General features: G+C 39.5%; 1 protein-coding gene across 1 annotated transcript in view; it reads left to right on the forward strand.

The window, feature by feature from the left end:
- The window catches only part of LOC127831156 (uncharacterized), a 44,319-nt gene that overhangs the window by 687 nt on the left and 23,551 nt on the right, over nucleotides 1–20,081 (forward strand). The window contains exons 2-7 of the mRNA XM_052356150.1: nucleotides 426–710; nucleotides 1,377–1,471; nucleotides 2,816–2,984; nucleotides 4,019–4,130; nucleotides 5,759–5,901; nucleotides 16,632–16,770. Coding sequence (XP_052212110.1) covers nucleotides 426–710; nucleotides 1,377–1,471; nucleotides 2,816–2,984; nucleotides 4,019–4,130; nucleotides 5,759–5,901; nucleotides 16,632–16,770 — 943 coding nt within the window. The remainder of the gene's footprint in view (nucleotides 1–425; nucleotides 711–1,376; nucleotides 1,472–2,815; nucleotides 2,985–4,018; nucleotides 4,131–5,758; nucleotides 5,902–16,631; nucleotides 16,771–20,081) is intronic.

Genomic DNA, 20,081 nt, shown 5'->3' on the forward strand with positions numbered 1-20,081 from the left:
ACGAAGCAGTATTGGCCTTTGTGTCGGTTAACAGTAGTGAGTTTCCCAGATTGTTCGATAAAGGTTGAACATGGAGTTGCACCTTTTACCCATGACCCACAATCATCCCAGAAATCCGACTTATTTCCGTTGGCTCTTTTTTTAAATGTTTTCTGAATTGTCGACAACAAAGAACATTCCATCTTTCCGACACGGTTATTTCTTTTGAGGTATAGACGGAATGGCTTTGAGTGTCTTGATATATTAACTTCTACTGACCGAAATCTAACCTTTTTGTTTAAATCGCCACCACCGCATCTATTTAATAACATACGCAAAGATAGTTTAATTGACCGTTTTTGCTAGGTTAATCAGAATGTATCAATTCATATTCGCTGTTAAGATCGATTTGGTAAAGACCAATAGAAATGCTTGTTAGAAATTAGGTTCGGCGGTACAAACAAAATGGAGGAGAAGTGAATTCAGCGAAATACGTCTGAATCACGTTTTTTCTGTACATTTATTTACCAAGGACTGTCGAGTAAAAATGTCTAAGATTGCTCACACTTTCCAAGATAAAGCACGAACTGGGGATGTTGTCATTTCAGAGGCAATCTCATTTGACAGTTTATTGCTCTCAAAAACTGTTCTCAATGGATTAAAAAATTCAGGCTTTGATAGACCATCTCCGATTCAACTTAAAGCGATACCTCTTGGGAGATGTGGTTTAGGTAACAATATCCAAGTACCAGTTTAATAAATTTATAGACACCTACAATGCTTTTTGTTAACCTGTAGATTGGTAGCACTTGGTGTTTTACTTTAAAGGGGCCTTTTCACAGATTTTGGCATTTTTCAACTTATTAATTAAATGCTTTATATCGATAAATGTAAACATTGGATCGTAAAAGCTCCAGTAAAAAATCAAGAATAAAATTAAATAAAGGAAAAAAACATTGCCCGGACGAGGTTTCGAACTTGTGACCCCTGGAGTCCTGCCAGAATCCTGAAGTAAAAACGCTCTAGCCTACTGAGCTATTCCGCCGAGTATACATACTTGACGTATTTTATACGTTATATAAGCAATCTTCGTAGTTTCACAAAATTTAACGACAAAAACAGAACTCTCCAAATGATTCAATCGTTTCGCGTTGCAACGCTTTATAATTTTTAGGTTTTAAAATCGTCAAAAGATGCATATAATGGCTATATAAGACCATGGTAAATGTTCAGTATTACGGTTTCCTCACAAATATCATAACTAAAACGAAAATTTGCGAATCTGAAACAACTTTTTTCAATTTTGTCAATTTACCAAAGCGTGAAAAGATCCCTTTAACTATATTTTTCATATTTTTTCGAAGCTTAAGTTTGTTTATGTCAACCCTGTTTTACAGATCTGATTGTGCAGGCGAAGTCAGGCACTGGGAAGACATGTGTGTTTTCCGTAGTTGCCTTAGAGACTGTGCTCACAGACACAGCCTCAACACAGGTGAGAAGGATTAGAAACAAACACTTGGTTCACAGTCTCCCACCCAGATCTTTAAGTTCTTTGTCTTAAGTAAGTTTTTCATTCTTAGGTTTCTAGCATTATTTTTTAAGTTAGCTTTGCCTTGACCATTCAATTGCGGCAACCTCAGCTCAGCTTAAATCATTTTATGTTTCATGTTGTTTTTTATGTATTGCTTTGTGTAGGAAATTGGTAATTTTCCTTAAATAAAAGACCAAGACTAAGCAGACAAGATTAATCTTCTGAATTTAAACAGGTGTTTTATCATTCTGTAAATAACTAAATATCAAATATTAAATGTACATTAAAGTATATTAGACGACAAATATTGATAATTATCCCCACGCTCCGAATTGGAGAGGGGGGATTATGTGGTTATCTCCGCCGTCTGTCCGTCTGTCGTGGCCACTATCTCCTCCTACACTATGAGCACTAGAACCTTGAAACTTAAACACATGGTAGCTATGAGCATATGTGCGACAGTGCACTATTTGGAATTTTGATTGACTCCTGGGTCAAAAGTTGCGGCGTGGGGAAATGCGCCAGCCGCGGCCGCGCCATTTCTAGTTGTTATTATCCCACTAAGGTGGAGGGACATAGAATTGGCGTTGTCCGTCCGTCATTCAGTACGCCCATCATTCAATCTGTCTGTCTGTCTGTCCGTCCATCCGTCACAAAATTTAAAATTGGCTGGGGACATCAATTAAATTAAATTAATCCTGACTGAGCTAAATGTTGGAAACTTATGCTAATTTGGGAGAACAAATGAAGCTGAAACTTGTAAAAACCCTTTTGAAATCAGATACCGTGTGATTTTTTAATGCAACTACCATCTGTGCATAAAATAGACCAAGTTGTTAGAAGCTTTGGATTAGATGGGTCTTTCCAAAGCTGTAGAGAACTAGATTACAGCTATTGAATTGATAGTTAATGGGATATTTGAACTGTGTTATTTTTTGTTCAAATTAAGGGCTGAAATTGTCAACCTCAAAAAGGATATATTTTCCACAAATGACAGCCTAAAATTCCAAACAGAAAGTTTCAAAAGAAATTTTAAAAGATCGCAAACTAAAGGAAATCTCATTATACAGCTCTTGAAGTTTAGCCTCTGTAAATGTTTTATTGAAAACACAACAAAAACACACAGAGATTTCCCAGTTTTAGTTAAATGGTGAAATTTTTCTTATTCAAAGAGCCCAGACCTTATTCCTTAATTCGCCATATTGGTGCAAAAAGGTACCATGTGCCTTCTAACTTCAATATCACATGGTACCTTTTTGCACCAAGGGGGCATTATATCGTAAAGCATTACCACTGTTTACACAGATCCTGGTCCTGGCGCCGACACGTGAGATAGCGGTGCAGATCTGGGAGGTGATGACAGGCCTAGGGAGCGCTATGAAGGGACTCGAGTGTCACACATTCATCGGTGGGATGCCACTGCATGAGGACAGAATGAAGCTAAAGAAGTGTCACATAGCAGTGGGCACTCCAGGTAAAATGTTTTAGTAGGAAGGCTGGGATTTTAGATTGTTTAAACCAAGAGCTCTGTTGAATGATTCCTTTTCTGAAATGTTTAAAAATCAGAATAACAATTTAGTTATAATTCAAGTTGCTTGTATGCTTTTTAACCAGTTTTTCCGAATGAAAAAATGGTTATTAGATTGGCAAATGTCGGCGGGCGGGTGGATGGTCTGGTGGGCTGGCGGACGGAACAAGCTTTTCCGGGCCATAAGTTTGTCGTTCATTGTGAGATTTTAAAATCGTTTGGCACATTTGTTCACCATCATTGGATGGTGTGTCGCGCGAAAGAATTACGTTGATATCTCCAAGGTCAAGGTCACACTTTGAGTTCAAAGGTCAAAAATGGCTGTAAATGAGCTTGTCCGGTCCATAAATATGTCGTTCATTGTGAGATCATCAAGGTCGCCACAACTAAAAATATATTGATTTTGAAACAAGGGGGGTAACTATGAACATGTAACAATGCACATTTTGAGTTGTCTCCCTTTGTCATACTTTTTTTTTTCCAGATTGAAATCAAGGTTGCCACGAGTAAAAATAGTTTGCATTTGAAACTAGGATGGTAACAATGCACATTTTGAATTGTCTCCCTTTATCAGCCTTTTTTTTACAATTGAAAACCTGGTTTTGTGACAATTTTGTTCCTTGTTACTTATTAGGTTAATGGATTTTTTTGCATATTTATTTTCTTTTAAAAACTTGATTTTGCTTTGCAATATACCACTTTTAATTGATTTTTATTTCCCATTGAGAAAACATAATGTATTAAGGTAACACCTGCTGCAGGCAGGCAGCGACATTCTGGAAAACAGCATTCAGGAAAACTCCAGCAACCAGAAAAATATATCCGCTCGATTTAATTTTCCAGAAAGTTCGGATCATCATGAAATTTTGGGATAATGTTTGTGGGAATAATCTAATAAAGAAATTCTAAGGAGATGCACCAGTTTTGCACTCAACCCTCTCTATGGACACTGTATAACTGACATTGGAATGTGTTTCTAGGGCGTATAAAGCAGCTGATAGAGGGCGGTGTTTTGTTGACTGACAGCATCAGGTTGTTCATACTGGATGAGGCTGACAAGCTGCTGGAGGAAAGCTTTCAGGAGCAGATAAAGTACAGTGTTTTTTTTCTCCATTTTGGGAATGGGGCATGGGTATGTCCAATTAAGAAAAAATGATGTCCTTTGGACTTATTTTGGGAGACTTTGGTATCATTTTTTTGCTAACAAATACTTAAAAATTATGAATAAATGTGTTTTCAATATTATATTAACTAAGATTTATCTTTAAGAGCTAAAATAAATTAAATGTTGCAATATATATTGTGGGGGGGGGACCTTTAATTGGGATTTTAGGAAGTTATTTAGGAAAAATATATACTTTTTTGAGAATAGAAATGGGTAGAATTTCGGTCTTAGATTAGGTATAAAAAAACAACACTGAAGTATGTGTAAGAGTTGGGTGGTTTAAAGGTGAACCTGTGCTTAGTCAGATCATTGATGTTTATTGTTTTGCTTACAAAGTTCAAACTTAATAATACTATCCAGGGCCCTCAATCTATCAAATCTGCTGCCGAATTTCGGCTGCAGTCCCCCACCTGAAAAGTATATTTTTTTCCCCCAAAAACTGAATTTTTTTTCCTCTCAGAAAATGTAAAACAAAATATTAAAAAATCGCCGATTTATAGTTGAAAATTGACTCCAATATATCACGGTCCGTTATATCGCTTTGTCCAATATAGTCCTAATGAAAAAGAAGTCTTGTTTCCGGTTACCCGACCTGTTTTTTAACCGCCGATTTATAAGTTTTTTCTGTTATAAAATCCGCATCCGAATTTAATATCCAAAATTTACGCAACTGCGGAAAGCGTCTGAATCGTTCAGAACTGTTATTTTTGTTAATGTTTTGTTTCTTGACATTTGTTCTAATCAATAAATGCTTTTTTCAAAATGCAGTCTTCAGTTTTCAAAGAATATTTATTTGTACAGTAATTTACAGATATAGACAAAAGCTTTTTCTGTTTCAAAATCCGCGTCCGAATTTTATGTCCGAAATTTACGCAACTGCGGAAAGCGTCTGAATCATTCAGAACTGTTCTTTTTGTTAATGTTTTGTTTTATTCACATTTATTCTAGTCAATAAATGCTTTATTCAAGATGCAGTCTTTAGTTTTCAAAGAATATTTATTTGTACAATAATTTACAGAGAAAGACAATCTGGATCAAACATCTTCTTATTAAGAACTATATCTGTAAGTTAGTACTATGTCGTCATGCATTTCACACTGCTGATACCTGAAAATAATGACTTTCTCATTGAGTTAAATATTCAATTAAGTGTTGTGGTAAGAAAAAAAAGCCTACCTACCAACCCACATTTAAATTAGATTACTGTTATAGTCATTAAATTGAGTGAAAGTCCACCTTTCTGTCCTACAGACAGTCACATATATAGAAATATATGTTTATAACAGTTGAACACAGTTGTTTTTTTGTTTTTTTTTAATTCCCCCATTTACAAAAAACTCCCCCTCCTAAGGGCTGCGGACCCCTTCCCCCAAAGTAGTGTGAGGGCGCTGCTATCAGCAAGTTATGCGGATTATATTTAACACAAATAAAAGTCACCTATCGTAAAAATAATCGCAGCATTTACATTATTGAAAACTAAAGCTTTTCAAAAATGCATTGACAATACTCTATGGACTGAGTGTAAAGTTCACTGTGTGTTACCTGCCCACTCCAGCTGGATCTACTCCATGTTGCCTGACAACAAGCAGATGCTGGCCCTGTCGGCCACCTACCCAGAGTACCTGGCAGACCACCTGACGGCCTACATGAGGAACCCCACCTTCCTGAGACTCAACATCTCAGATCCAGCTCTGTTAGGTATTACCATAAAAGCATTTGAGCCGAGCTCTGTGAAAAGGGGCTTAATGCATGTGCGTAAAGTGTGGTCCCAGATTAGCCTGTGCAGTCTACACAGGCTAATCAGGGAAGACACTTTCCGCCTTAACTTGATTTTTGCTGCGACAAGACTTTCTTTAAACGAAAAATATCATTAAAGTGGAAAGTGTCGTCCCTGATTAGCCTTAGCACAGGCTACTCTGGGACGATACTTTTCGCACATGCATTTAACCCCCCTTTCACAGAGTACGGCCCATTTATATTCTTTGGCATGAAATTTTGTCATTCTTAAAAAAAGGAAAATGTATGGATTAGATTTTGAAAAAAGGAGGAATTTCGCGTCTGTCTATTTCCGATGTGTTTTGTTTAACCCTTTACCACTAAGATACATATTTTTACGCATTTGTAGTCCCTTAAAAAGTTAAATTTAATTTAAGACCTTTCTTACTAGGTTCAAATTTTGAAGGCTTTATTTTCGACCCTAAGATACTGATGAGCAGCAAACAGCATAAAACCCGAACAGACTGCAAGTTACTCGCAGGCTGTTCTGGTTTTATGCTGTGGGCACATAGCCATTTTCACTTTGCGTCTGAGTGGGCAAGGTTTAATTTGTGGAATAGGTCAACCCACAAGTCAATGCCAATTAATGCCCCAAGAATGACAATGATTTTGCAAAACTAGCTCAGCCGGTTTAAGTTAGGCTACTTATTTCTTCCTTTTCCCACAAAATCTGTTCATTTTTGTAGACAATTTAATTGAAACTGAAAATATTTGTAACCGCCTTGAATTGTTGATATGCAAGACTAAAATATAAAATGCATTCATCTACTAATCCTGATTTTTGTGTCCTAATAAAAGGTATGGGCGTAATAAAATGTGTGTTTGTGAAACAATCTATTTTTATATTTCTCATGCTAATGAATTGCCACTTTACAATTAAGGATAGATGTTTTCGATACAATTTTCACACGCAGGGATTAAGTTATATCTAGGTGATGTACCCTTTAACTAAGTCATCATCATGGCTGCCATATAAAATGTTACTATTTAGTTAATGATTTTTTTTTAAATATTTGGTAGATTATAAAATAAATATTGCAATCAGTAAGGTCAATAGTCAATTTGTCAATCCTATGAACACACACTTGAAAACTCAAGACACTTGTTTACTTTGCTTTGCCTTGGGCAACAATATGTCCTTGGTGGTACATTATTTATTGTGTGCTTTTGTATATGTCAGTTTCATGGGTCTACCCTACCACACAAAAGCTCACACTGTGTTCTATGTCAGGTATACATCAGTTCTATTTATCGGTGCCCTACCACCCAATAGCCCACATTGTGGTCTATGTCAGGTATACATCAGTTTTATGCATCATTGCCCTACCACCCAATAGCTAACGCTGTGTTCTATGTCAGGTATACATCAGTTTTATGCATTATTGCCCTACCACCCAATAGCTAATGCTGTGTTCTATGTCAGGTATACATCAGTTTTATGCATCATTGCCCTACCACCCAATAGCTCACACTGTGTTCGATGTCAGGTATACATCAGTTTTATGCATCATTGTCCTACCACCCAATAGCTAAAGCTGTGCTCGATGTCAGGTATACATCAGTTTTATGCATCATTGTCCTACCACCCAATAGCTCACACTGTGTTCGATGTCAGGTATACATCAGTTTTATGCATCATTGCCCTACCACCCAATAGCTAAAGCTGTGTTCTATGTCAGGTATACATCAGTTTTATGCATCATTGCCCTACAACCCAATAGCTAACGCTGTGTTCTATGTCAGGTACTGTAAAAACATTAAATTTCGTGTGGTTGGAATTTTCTTGGATTTCGTTGTTCCGCTGAACCACGAATTCAAGTACCAACGATTATTTTTACATGTTTAATCCGAAATCAGTCCTTTCCGAATGTCATTGCCGACATTCTCTATTGTTTTCGGTTATCTGAGATATTTGATTGAGATATGCTAGGTAATACAATATGTTGTTTTCTTGATAAGTGTTTGGGTAATGATACTTTTAATATCATAAATACGTTACCTGTTATCTCCAGCTTACCCCTTTCCAAGGGAGTTATTTCATCCGGAAAATATTCAAGCGCTGGGAATCGTCCACCTCTATAAGAATCCAAATCAGGTTAAACATAGTACAATGCAACCTAACAGGAAATCAAGAACCACAACTCATCTTTCCTTTCCGGATAAAACCATGTGCACGCCTATTTTAGGCTCAGGACTTATGTGTTCTTTTCACTGTGTTTTTTGCGGAGTTTAAAAGGATTAAGTTTATTTATCTTTTATTTGTATCATTCGGTTTATATTTCTATTCTTTTTGTTGCAGTAATTGTCATATTTCTGCTTTTGCTGGGTTTCTTTGTTTGCATCGTCGCTCATGTACATGACGTCATGAGCACGTGAACCACGAGGAATTCGTGCCTATTCCCCAATAAGTAATTGAGGTCAATTGGACAGCGTTCTTTGTGTTTACATTTTGTGGTTTAACTTTTTATTTGAATTTATAATCATTAATTTGTCTTTTGTAGGTTCTTTCTGTTTCTTTTATTTCAGAATGAACTTACAGGATAGAGGTTCTTGTGGTCATATCAGAGCAAGGTGGGATTCCCACGATACTTGCTTGGCATGTACCGGTTGCACATTTAATAACAAATGTGCGGTTTGCGATTTGTGGGCTTACGATGCATGGACAAAAGCAGGTCGCCGGAGGACGTCGATCAGCCGCAAACGCAACGAACCTCCATCCGACGTTGATTACCCGGTGACTCCACTGGTCAAGGATGACCAGCGGTTTTGTCAGTCACTGGGTACCGGGCAAGATGGTGTTGTTGTCAGTCGATCGTCATCAGATCTTATGACTCACAACATGCATACCGGCGACATTGATCATGGAACGACTGGATCAATGTCAGACCACATGGCAGCCGCCATTCTACGGTCTTTGTCCGGTGACGTAACCGGTCATAATATGACCGGCCGGTCACCGGTCCGGTCCGGTCACCGGTCATGTCACCGGTCCGGTCACCGGTCCGGTCCGGTCACCGGTCCGGTCCGGTCCGGTCACCGGTACGGTCATTGATCACCGGTCCGGTCACCGGTCTGGTCCGGTCCGGTCACCGGTCAACAGTCATCAGTTGGGCCTGCCACCGATAACACCAATCGCCGGTCAAGAAGAACTCGGTCTTCATCATCGGCGTATTCTTCTACATCCGATTCGTCGTCGAATACACCGTCTTCATCAAGGAGTGGACATCGGACACGCTCTTCTTCGTCGAGCAGTTATCATCGTCGCGGCGCTCATAAGCGATCACGTCGTCACTCACGGAGACGGTATTCCAAAAAATCTCGATCTCATCGCAGCCGATCCACATCTCGACAGCACAGCCGATGCAGATCTCGACATTGCAGGAAACGAGGACGTCGGCAACGTTCACGTAGACAGCATCGGACTTACCATACATATAGTCGTTCACCATCGTGTTCCGTTATGGAATCGCATGTTTCCATGCCAAATGTGTCGGTTCCAACGTTGACTGCCACACGTATTGCATCTTCAGAAGCTCATCTCACTTCTACGGCGTCAGTGTCAACACCACGGGTATCATCTACAGTATCTAGTCGTGTACCCCCTACAGCTACCCTGTCGAATCCTGATACACTATGGATACAGAATTCGGCAGGACATTTTGTACCGGTCAATGCTGATAATTTACCTTCTTCCGGTTTACATTATCAGTTTATTGACGTCGGGGATGATCATTCGCTGTTACCAGACAATTACAATCCGGTACAAGATATTCTCACTTCTGTTCCTGCTGATTCTATACAAACCGCTGGTGTTGTAGAGAGTGAGGCTGATTCAGATGCAGAATCTAATGTTGAGACGGATCAATATTTAGCTCCGATTGGTCAGATCTATGAACTGATGTTTCGTACTCTTGGTGAAGATTACTGTCCAAGACCTGCTGAACTGTCTTCAAATGCGACGATTTCTGTGACAGAACAACTTTTTCGTACATTTGATCCCAACAGGGTTATTAAGTCGACGGCTCGTCCTGACCCACGACTTCCCATTGGTTCTACTGTTCTATCTGTTCTTCGATCATTGGAATCAGCTAATAAGACTATTCCAAAACAAGGAGAAACATGGAAAATTCCTAAGGAACTAGCTGATCCAAAACACCAGGAAGGTAGTAAAAGTTACAAACCTCCTGTACCACATGCAACATCTGGGTTGGATTTTTCAAAACTTCCGGTTCCAGATCCGGACATGAGCAAGCTATCTCTTGTAATGCCAAGTGGTTCCAATTCAGTTTCTGTTCCGTTTTCAATGTTGGAAACTTGGGAAATGAGGGAACGTAGATCATTAGGTTTGACTAACCAAATTGACTTCATGCTAGCGACAATTTTACAAATGGTGTGTGATTGGTCGGAATCTGTTCCGGAGGAACTTCGTGATTTGTTAATTCATCTCTCACGGACCACACTGGCCTTATCTCACACTTCTGCTTCTTCAATGTCCGAGATACTAAGGATTCGTAGAGATCTTATCCTTACTTCTTTACCTAAAGATTTTCTGTTGGAACCTGGTATGAACTCGCTCAGAACAGCTCCTCTCACATCAGGGTTTCTTTTTGGTGGAAGGATACAAGAAGCAATCACAGCTGACAAGGATGACCAACTTCATGCTTCTTTAGCTAGAAACAACTCTGGACAACGCCAAGGGGTCTTTAAGCATCCTGCTTCTAGGCCACCAGCAGTTCCAGCATTCAAGACGACTAAGAGAAATAACCTTTTCTCTAAAAAGCCTTCTTTTAATCCACGGTCAGGTCCTAATAGGCAGTCTTCCTATAACAGACCTTCTTTGTCACACAAGTCTTCTAATAAAGATTCTGGGAAAAAGGGCCAACCCAAGCCGGGACAGAGGAATTTCAAACCTTCTACCGGCAGGGGCGCACCTCCTGCTTATCAGCCCTAGGTCCCTTCCCTTTCTACCGCCACAACCTCCGATGCCGGAAATACCAGTCGGGGCCAGACTTTTCCACTTCTCAAATCGATGGCTTCAAATTACTTCAGACGCATGGGTTCATTCTCTTGTGACAAAAGGCCTGACTTTTCAATTCGAAAAAAGGCCTCCACTTTCTCGCGTCCCTATAGAGCTGGTATCTCGGCATCCTCATATTCCAGAGTCCATTCTCGGGCTCTTGGAAAAACAGGCGGTAGAAAGGGTTCAAGATCCTTATTCTCCAGGATTTTACAGTCGTCTTTTTCTTGTTCAAAAGAAAAATGGTTCCTGGAGACCATTAATAGATTTAAAAGTGTTCAACATGTATCTCCTCAAATCAACTTTTAAAATGGAGACTCCTTCTTTCATACAGGAATCCATCAAACCCCTGCACTGGGGGGTGTCTTTGGATCTGGAAGATGCTTACTTCCATGTTCCTATACATCCCAACTACCGAAAGTACTAGCGATTCGCCTTTCAAGGCCAAGTCTACCAGTTCCGGTCTATGCCTTTCGGGTTGGCGACAGCCCCACGAGTTTTTACCAAACTAATGTCGGCAGTCGGATCACACCTCAGAGTTCACGGGATTATTCTTCTTCAGTATTTCGACGACTGGCTCTTACACCAGCTCGATCGTCAATTGCTTCTGTACAACCTAGAATTCTCTTGGAAGGAGCTCCTGTCGTTAGGGCTCCTTCTCAATGCAGACAAATCAGACCTCATTCCTTCACAGGACTTTACGTTTGTGGGAATGAATTTCTTGACCCACATCAATCGGGTCAGAGTGTCTATTCAACGTATATCAGACCTTCTAATGAAGGTCAACTGGGTTTTGTCCCAATCTCATATAACAGCTCAAGAATTCCTCTCTCTCAACGGTATCCTGAGCTCAGTAGCAGACTTTGTGCAGTTGGGATGTCTCTTCCTACGTCCTCTTCAGCACTATCTCAGCTTGTTGGAAATGGTCTCCAGGCAATCTATTAACACAGATTCCAATCCTTCCCTCCTTAAGGTCTCATCTTCAGTGGTGGCTAGACGAGGAGACTCTGTTGGCAGGAGTACCCCTTCTTCCCCCGCAACCGTCATTATATCTAATAATGGATGCGAGCAAGGAAGGGTGGGGTGCTCACCTGGAACCTCTCAGTCTGATAATGTCAGGGTTGTGGTCTCATCAGGAATCTCACCTTCATATCAACAATCTAGAAATGCGAGCAGTATTTCTAGCTGTATCTCATTTCCAATCACATCTTCTTGACTCTTGTGTGATGGTGTCAACAGACAACACATCTGTGGTGGCTTACATCCAGGCACAGGGGGGAACACATTCTCAATCCCTGTATCTGGAAACCAGAAAATTACTTGTTCTTTGCAAAACACTCAACATTCATCTGCTGGCAAAATATATACCAGGTCGCCTCAACGCCCTGGCGGATGGTTTGTCTCGCAAACACCAGTTACTTCCATCGGAGTGGACACTTCATCAAGAAGTGACCAACCAGATCTTTTTCAAGTTCGGTTATCCCCTGGTCGATCTATTTGCAACCAGACACAATCACAGACTTCCTCTGTATGTGAGTCCAGTTTACGATCCAGCAGCGTGGGCAATCGACGCGCTTTCGTTCGCATGGGACCAACTGGACGCTTACGCCTATCCCCCACCCATTCTAATTCCCCAAATATTGGGGAAAATCAGGGTGAGCTCTTGCAGGATACTCCTGATTGCCCCTTGGTGGCCCAGAAGATCTTGGTTCAACGATCTTCTCAGTCTCCTGTACGATTATCCCAGGAATCTTCCTCACAGGTCAGATCTTCTGTCTCAAAGCGGCAGACTACATGCGGACCCAAAAATGTTCCACTTACACGTCTGGCCGTTATCAGGCAATCTTTGCAGAAGAAATGTTTTTCTGTCAGGGCTTCAACCCTCGTTGCTTCGGCAAGGAGAAAATCCACCAGAGCAGTCTATGATGCTCGTTGGAAACTCTTCTCCAATTGGTGTTTTCGAGGGAAAATTAATCCCCTCAATCCCTCTGCTAGACGAATAGCGGATTTTCTCATTTATCTTTTTGATGATAAGAAACTTTCTCTTAGTTCCATCAAAGGATACAGATCTATGATTTCGCATACATTGGCTTTCACTAAGTCTTCACAAGTCTGTGCTGATCCAGCTATTTCAGAACTTGTTCGAGCTATGGAGCTTAGTCGTCCTGTATCTCGTACACTTGCTCCTAAATGGGATTTAGCTTGTGTGCTTGATTCCCTTATTAAGGCTCCCTATGAACCTCTTGATCAGGCTTCATTACAATTCCTAACATGGAAGACCGTTTTCCTTCTTACTATGGCTTCAGCCAAACGGAGAAGTGAAATTCATGCTCTTTCTATCGAGGATAGTCATCTTCGTTTTGACTCTTCTGATGGTTCTGTTACATTGTTGTGTCAGTCAGGATTCCTTGCTAAAAATCAACTCCCCTCTATGGCTTCCAAACCCTTCAAAGTTCCAAGTCTATCTAGAACTTGTGGACATGAAGATGATGATAGACTCCTTTGCCTGGTCAGGGCTTTGAAGTTCTACCTTAAAAGGGTAAAGTCTATTCAAGGTTCTCGCAAGAGACTTTTCATTCCATTAAAAGGGGGGGGGGGCGATGTGTCTGCGGCTTCTATTTCTCGTTGGATAGCCTCGACTATAAGGAAAGCTTATTCTTCTCTTTCATCGAGGGATTTATCCCTGTTTAAGATAAGACCGCATGAATTAAGAGCTCTTTCGGCTTCGTGGGCTTATATTAATCAGACCCCACTATCTGAAGTGCTTCAAGCTGCTTTCTGGAGGAATCCGACCACCTTCTCCTCTTTTTATCTTCGTTCTCTTGAGTGCCAACAAGACAATTTGTATAAGTTGGGTCCTCTTGTAGTGGCTCAAACTGTAGTTTCTTCTATGGCGTAAGTACACTGGTGCCATCCGAGAATTAAGTACTATACTGTACTAACAAAGATTATAAGAGGACTTGATTCTACTATCTCTGGCTGTAAACCGTCTATATGGGTTTTGCTGTGATGGGAAAAAATATGCGAACCTTCCCGCCGCAGCTGCAAAATCAGCTAGAGATAACAGGTAACGTATTTATGATATTAAAACAAATTTTCGTAAGTAAAATTTATTTTAATTATTAAATACTTACCTGTTATCGGTAAGTCCCACCTCCCACCCCGCTCATCGCCTTTTTATGTTTGCGTAAAGGAAAGATGAGTTGTGGTTCTTGATTTCCTGTTAGGTTGCATTGTACTATGTTTAACCTGATTTGGATTCTTATAGAGGTGGACGATTCCCAGCGCTTGAATATTTTCCGGATGAAATAACTCCCTTGGAAAGGGGGAAGCTAGAGATAACAGGTAAGTATTTAATAATTTAAATGAATTTTTCTTAAGAAAATTTGTTTTTAAATCAAGCACGGAATTTAAACTGTACATCAACGATTGTCCTCTTTTATGTGACGTCTTCAACTTAACAGTTTGCAGATTTATCACATATGTCAATTAGTGCCAATTAAAGTTAAAAGAGACATAACGGTTTTTACACCTGTATTTTGGGGACCTTTTTACTCAATTGTTACTACTAGGGGACCGATTGAGCAGATAATTGCAAATATTGTCAAAACAACATTGATGGCAATTAGCGAGCGGGGACCCACAAGATATCCGCTTATTCGCTCTTATCGACAATTATCGGCAACACTTTCATGCTTCAGTGCACATTAATCACAAGCCTTGCTGTCAACACACATTAGCAGATTATTCTTCATTATTACTCTGGTTGTTTTAAGAAAAGTTAAATTATTATGACTCAATCTTCCCCGAAAATTTAAAATCCACGAAATTACGTATCAACGAATAAGTTGTTTTTGATTAACCACAAAATTTCATACCGACGAATTTCTATATGTTTACAGTATACATGTATGTCAGTTCTGTGCATCATTGCCCTACCACCCAATAGCTCACACTGTGTTCTATGTCAGGGATACGTCAGTTCTATGCATCAGTGCCCTATTACCCAATAGCTCATGGTGTGTTCTATGCCAGGTATACGTCAGTTCTATGCATCATTGCCCTACCACCCAATAGCTCACACTGTGTTCTATGCCAGGTATATGTCAGTTCTATGCATCATTGCCCTTTCACCCAATAGCTAACGTTGTGTTCTATGTCAGGTATTTGTCAGTTCTATGCATCATTGCCCTACCACCCAATAGCTCACACTGTGTTCTATGCCAGGTATACGTCAGTTCCATGCATCATTGCCCTACCACCCAATAGCTCATGCTGTGTTCTATGCCAGGTATATGTCAGTTCCATGCATCATTGCCCTACCACCCAATAGCTCATGTTGTGTTCTACGCCAGGTATTTGTCAGTTCTATGCATCATTGCCCTACCACCCAATAGCTCACACTGTGTTCTATGCCAGGTATACGTCAGTTCCATGCATCATTGCCCTACCACCCAATAGCTCATGCTGTGTTCTATGCCAGGTATACGTCAGTTCCATGCATCATTGCCCTACCACCCAATAGCTCATGCTGTGTTCTATGCCAGGTATACGTCAGTTCCATGCATAATTGCCCTTTCACCCAATAGCTCATGTTGTGTTCTACGCCAGGTATATGTCAGTTCTGTGCATCATTGCCCTACCACCCAATAGCTCACACTGTGTTCTATGCCAGGTATATGTCAGTTCTATGCATCATTGCCCTTTCACCCAATAGCTCACACTGTGTTCTATGCCAGGTATATGTCAGTTCTGTGCATCATTGCCCTTTCACCCAATAGCTCACACTGTGTTCTATGCCAGGTATATGTCAGTTCTATGCATCAGTGCCCTACCACCCAATAGCTCACACTGTGTTCTACGCCAGGTATACGTCAGTTCTATGCATCATTGCCCTACCACCCAATAGCTAACGTTGTGTTCTATGTCAGGTATACATCAGTTCTATGCATCAATGCCCTACCACCCAATAGCTCACACTGTGTTCTATGCCAGGTATATGTCAGTTCTATGCATCATTGCCTTACCACCCAATAGCTCACACTGTGTTCTACGCCAGGTATACGTCAGTTCTATGCATCATTGCCTTACCACCCAATAGCTAACGTTGTGTTCTATGTCAGGTATACATCAGTTCTATGCATCAATGCCCTACCACCCAATAGCTCACACTGTGTTCTATGCCAGGTATATGTCAGTTCTATGCATCATTGCCTTACCACCCAATAGCTCACACTGTGTTCTAGGCCAGGTATACGTCAGTTCTATGCATCATTGCCTTACCACCCAATAGCTCACACTGTGTTCTACGCCAGGTATACGTCAGTTCTATGCATCATTGCCCTACCACCCAATAGCTAACGTTGTGTTCTATGTCAGGTATACATCAGTTCTATGCATCAATGCCCTACCACCCAATAGCTCACACTGTGTTCTATGCCAGGTATATGTCAGTTCTATGCATCATTGCCCTACCACCCAATAGCTCATGTTGTGTTCAATGTCAGGTATATGTCAGTTCTATGCATCAGTGCCCTACCACCCAATAGCTCACGTTGTGTTCTATGTCAGGTATTCATCAGCTCTATTCATCGGTGCCCTATCACCCAATAGCTTATGCTGTGTTCTATGTCAGGTATACGTCAGTTCTATGCATTGGTGCCCTACCACCCAATTGCTCATGCTGTGTTTGAAGAGAAGACCAAGGCCCTGGTCCACCTCCTGTCCAGTGTCAGCTTCCAGCAGTGCTTGATCTTCTCAAACCTCCAAACAAGGTTTGCTGTCTTGTAGTCTTTATGCCAATTGAAAGCAACCTTTTAAAAAGTAGCTCTCTTGAGAAAAGATTTAGCAAAAATAAGTCAGTATATATTTTCTGTTTTTAGAGAAGATTTTGTAAAAATATGTTTTATTTAAGTATATATTTTGAGTTTAAATTAGCATATAACTTTATAACTTACTGAAATTTACCATTACATTATAAGCTCGACAATTATATATGAAATATATATAGTGGAGCTATCCTACTCACCCTGGCTTCGGCGTGAGCGTGCAAATTTTGAAGTTTGCGTACCACCCCAAATATTTCCTATGTCCCTTGACATATTGCTGATAAATCTATGTTAAAGTTTGGGTACCACCTCAAATATTTTCAATGTCCCTTGACATATTGCTTTCATATTTTGCAAACTTTTTTACCAACATGACCCCAACTTATTAACAAGAGCAGACAACTGTATCAAGCATTTTGTAATAATTATGGCCCTTTTTTCATTTAGAATATGCATATTATTGATAAATCTATGTTAAAGTTTGCGTACCACCTCAAATAATTTCAACGTCCCTTGACATATTGCTTTCATATTTTGCAAACTTTTTTACCAACATCACCCCAATCTATAAACAAGAGCAGACAACTGTATCAAGCATTTTGTAAGAATTATGGCCCTTTTTTGTCTAAGTAACTGAATATTTTGTTAAATTTTGTGTTTAGATCCACTTGACTTCTAAAGTATCAAAGCTATTGCTTTCAAACTTCAAATATTTTCTTACTATCATGAGGGTACTGTACCTGGCAAGTTCAACTTGACCTTGACCTTTGAATGACCTTGACTCTCAAGGTCAAAATAATAAATTCTAGTTAAATTGCCATAACTTTTTTTATTAATTATCAGATTTTATTAAGACTTTGACAAAACAACACTTACCTTAATACGACAATGGATTCCACTCAAACAATACCCCACGCCCCAACCCAGAATCCCTGCCCCCCCCCCATTTTTTTCTTTCATTTTTTTTTATTTTGAAAAATCGTCTAATAAATGACCACACCCCACATTATACCCCCCTCTCAACCCCACCCCCCTACCCAACCCCAAAATTATTATTTTTTTCTTTGAAACATGGTTAAAAAACAACAAACAAATATTTATTTACTTTATTTTTGAAGGACCGTCCAAACTGCCCACCCAAGCTATTGCTATCAAACTTGAAATAAAATCTTATTAGTTTGTTTTATGTCTTCACAAATGTTCAATAGATTGTGGAAAATATACCTGAACTATTACCTTTACCTTATTGAATAATTTGAACATTTTCCCCATGATGGCTTACGTTATACTGTCAAGCTTACGTTATACTGTCAAGCACTCGAATAGTCGAGCGCGCTGTCCTCTGAAAGCTCTTGTTTTTGAAAGAGTTATCATATAAGGTGGTTTACAGAAAATGTAAATTACACCATCAAAGGGGAAGAATAGTCAAGTTTTTTTGGGACAGCTTTGTTTATTTATCATTTTACCAACCTGTAGGTTTGTTTAACCTTTTCCCACTTAGAAGCTAAGTGGAAATGGCGATGTGCAAAAAGCATAAAACCAGAACAGCCTGCAATAAACTCGCAGTCTGTTCAGGTTTTATGCTGTTTGCTGCTCATCAGTATCTGAGGGTTGGAAATGAAGCCTTTTAAGTTTGAATCTAGTAAGAAAGGTCTTTATTTAAATTTAACTTTCTAAGGGACTACAAATGCGTCAAAATACTTATCTTAAGTGGTAAATGGGTAAACCAATTGAAAGAAACCTCTAAAAGGTACGCTGTCTTAATAGAAGATTTTGTAAAAATATATGCTACGTCGGTATATATTTTTTGATTTTAGAGATGACTTTGTAAAAATATTTTCTATTTAAGTATATATTTAAAGTTTTAATTTTGCATAAAACTTACTTTGTAACTCTTACTAAAATTAACCATCACTTAATTTTTATGCTCCCCCAAAGTTTTTTGGGGGGAGCATATAGTTGCAGCTTCGTCCGTCCGTGCGTGTGTCCGTCCATCAGTGCACAATTTTTGTCCGGGCTATTTCTCAGCAAATAATGATCAGAATTCAATTAAACTTTATGGGAAGCTTCACTACCAAGAGGAGATGTGCATATTATCAGCTGGTTCTGGTCGGATGATTTTTTACAGAGTTATGGCCCTTTGAAATTTTCCATTAACTGTACATATAGTGCAATTCTTGTCCGGGCTATTTCTCAGCAACTAATGACCGGAATTCAATGAAACTTTATGGGAAGCTTCACTACCAAGAGAACATGTGCATATTATCAGCGGGTTCTGGTCGGATGATTTTTCACAGAGTTATGGCCCTTTGAAATTTTTAAGTTGCTAAACCATCCATCGTATTATTTTGTCCAAAGTTATGCCCCTCAAGACGTTTCCTTTCATCTGAATATATAGTGCAATATTGTGACAAAAAAAAACCTTTAGGGAAACCCGACGGTTTCTTGTTTAAAGAGTTTATTATATAATGTGGCTGACAGAAAATGTAAATTACACCATCAAAGGGAAAGAATAGTCAAGTTGTTTTGGGACAGCTTTGCTTATCATTTTATCAACCTGTAGGTTTGTTTAACCTTTTCCCACTTAAAAGCTAAGTGGAAATGGCTATGTTTAAAGAGCATAAAACCAGAACAGCCTGCAATAAACTCACTATCTGTTCAGGTTTTATGCTGTTTGCTGCTCACCAGTATCTAAGGGTTGAAACTGAAGCCTATAAAACTTGAATGTAGTAAGAAAGGTATTTAATTAAATTTAACTTTCTAAGGGACTACAAATGCATCAAAATACCTATCTAAGTGGTAAAGGGTAAGGGACTACAAATGCATCAAAATACCTATCTAAGTGGTAAAGGGTAAGGGACTACAAATGCATCAAAATACCTATCTAAGTGGTAAAGGGTAGGGGACTACAAATGCATCAAAATACATATCTAAGTGGTAAAGGGTAAGGGACTACAAATGCATCAAAATACCTATCTAAGTGGTAAAGGGTAAGGGACTACAAATGCATCAAAATACCTATCTAAGTGGTAAAGGGTAAGGGACTACAAATGCATCAAAATACCTATCTAAGTGGTAAAGGGTAAGGGACTACAAATGCATCAAAATACCTATCTAAGTGGTAAAGGGTAAGGGACTACAAATGCATCAAAATACCTATCTAAGTGGTAAAGGGTAAGGGACTACAAATGCATCAAAATACCTATCTAAGTGGTAAAGGGTAAGGGACTACAAATGCATCAAAATACCTATCTAAG

This window comes from Dreissena polymorpha, chromosome 5 (assembly GCF_020536995.1).
Source record: "Dreissena polymorpha isolate Duluth1 chromosome 5, UMN_Dpol_1.0, whole genome shotgun sequence".
NCBI classification, from domain to species: Eukaryota; Metazoa; Mollusca; class Bivalvia; order Myida; family Dreissenidae; genus Dreissena; species Dreissena polymorpha.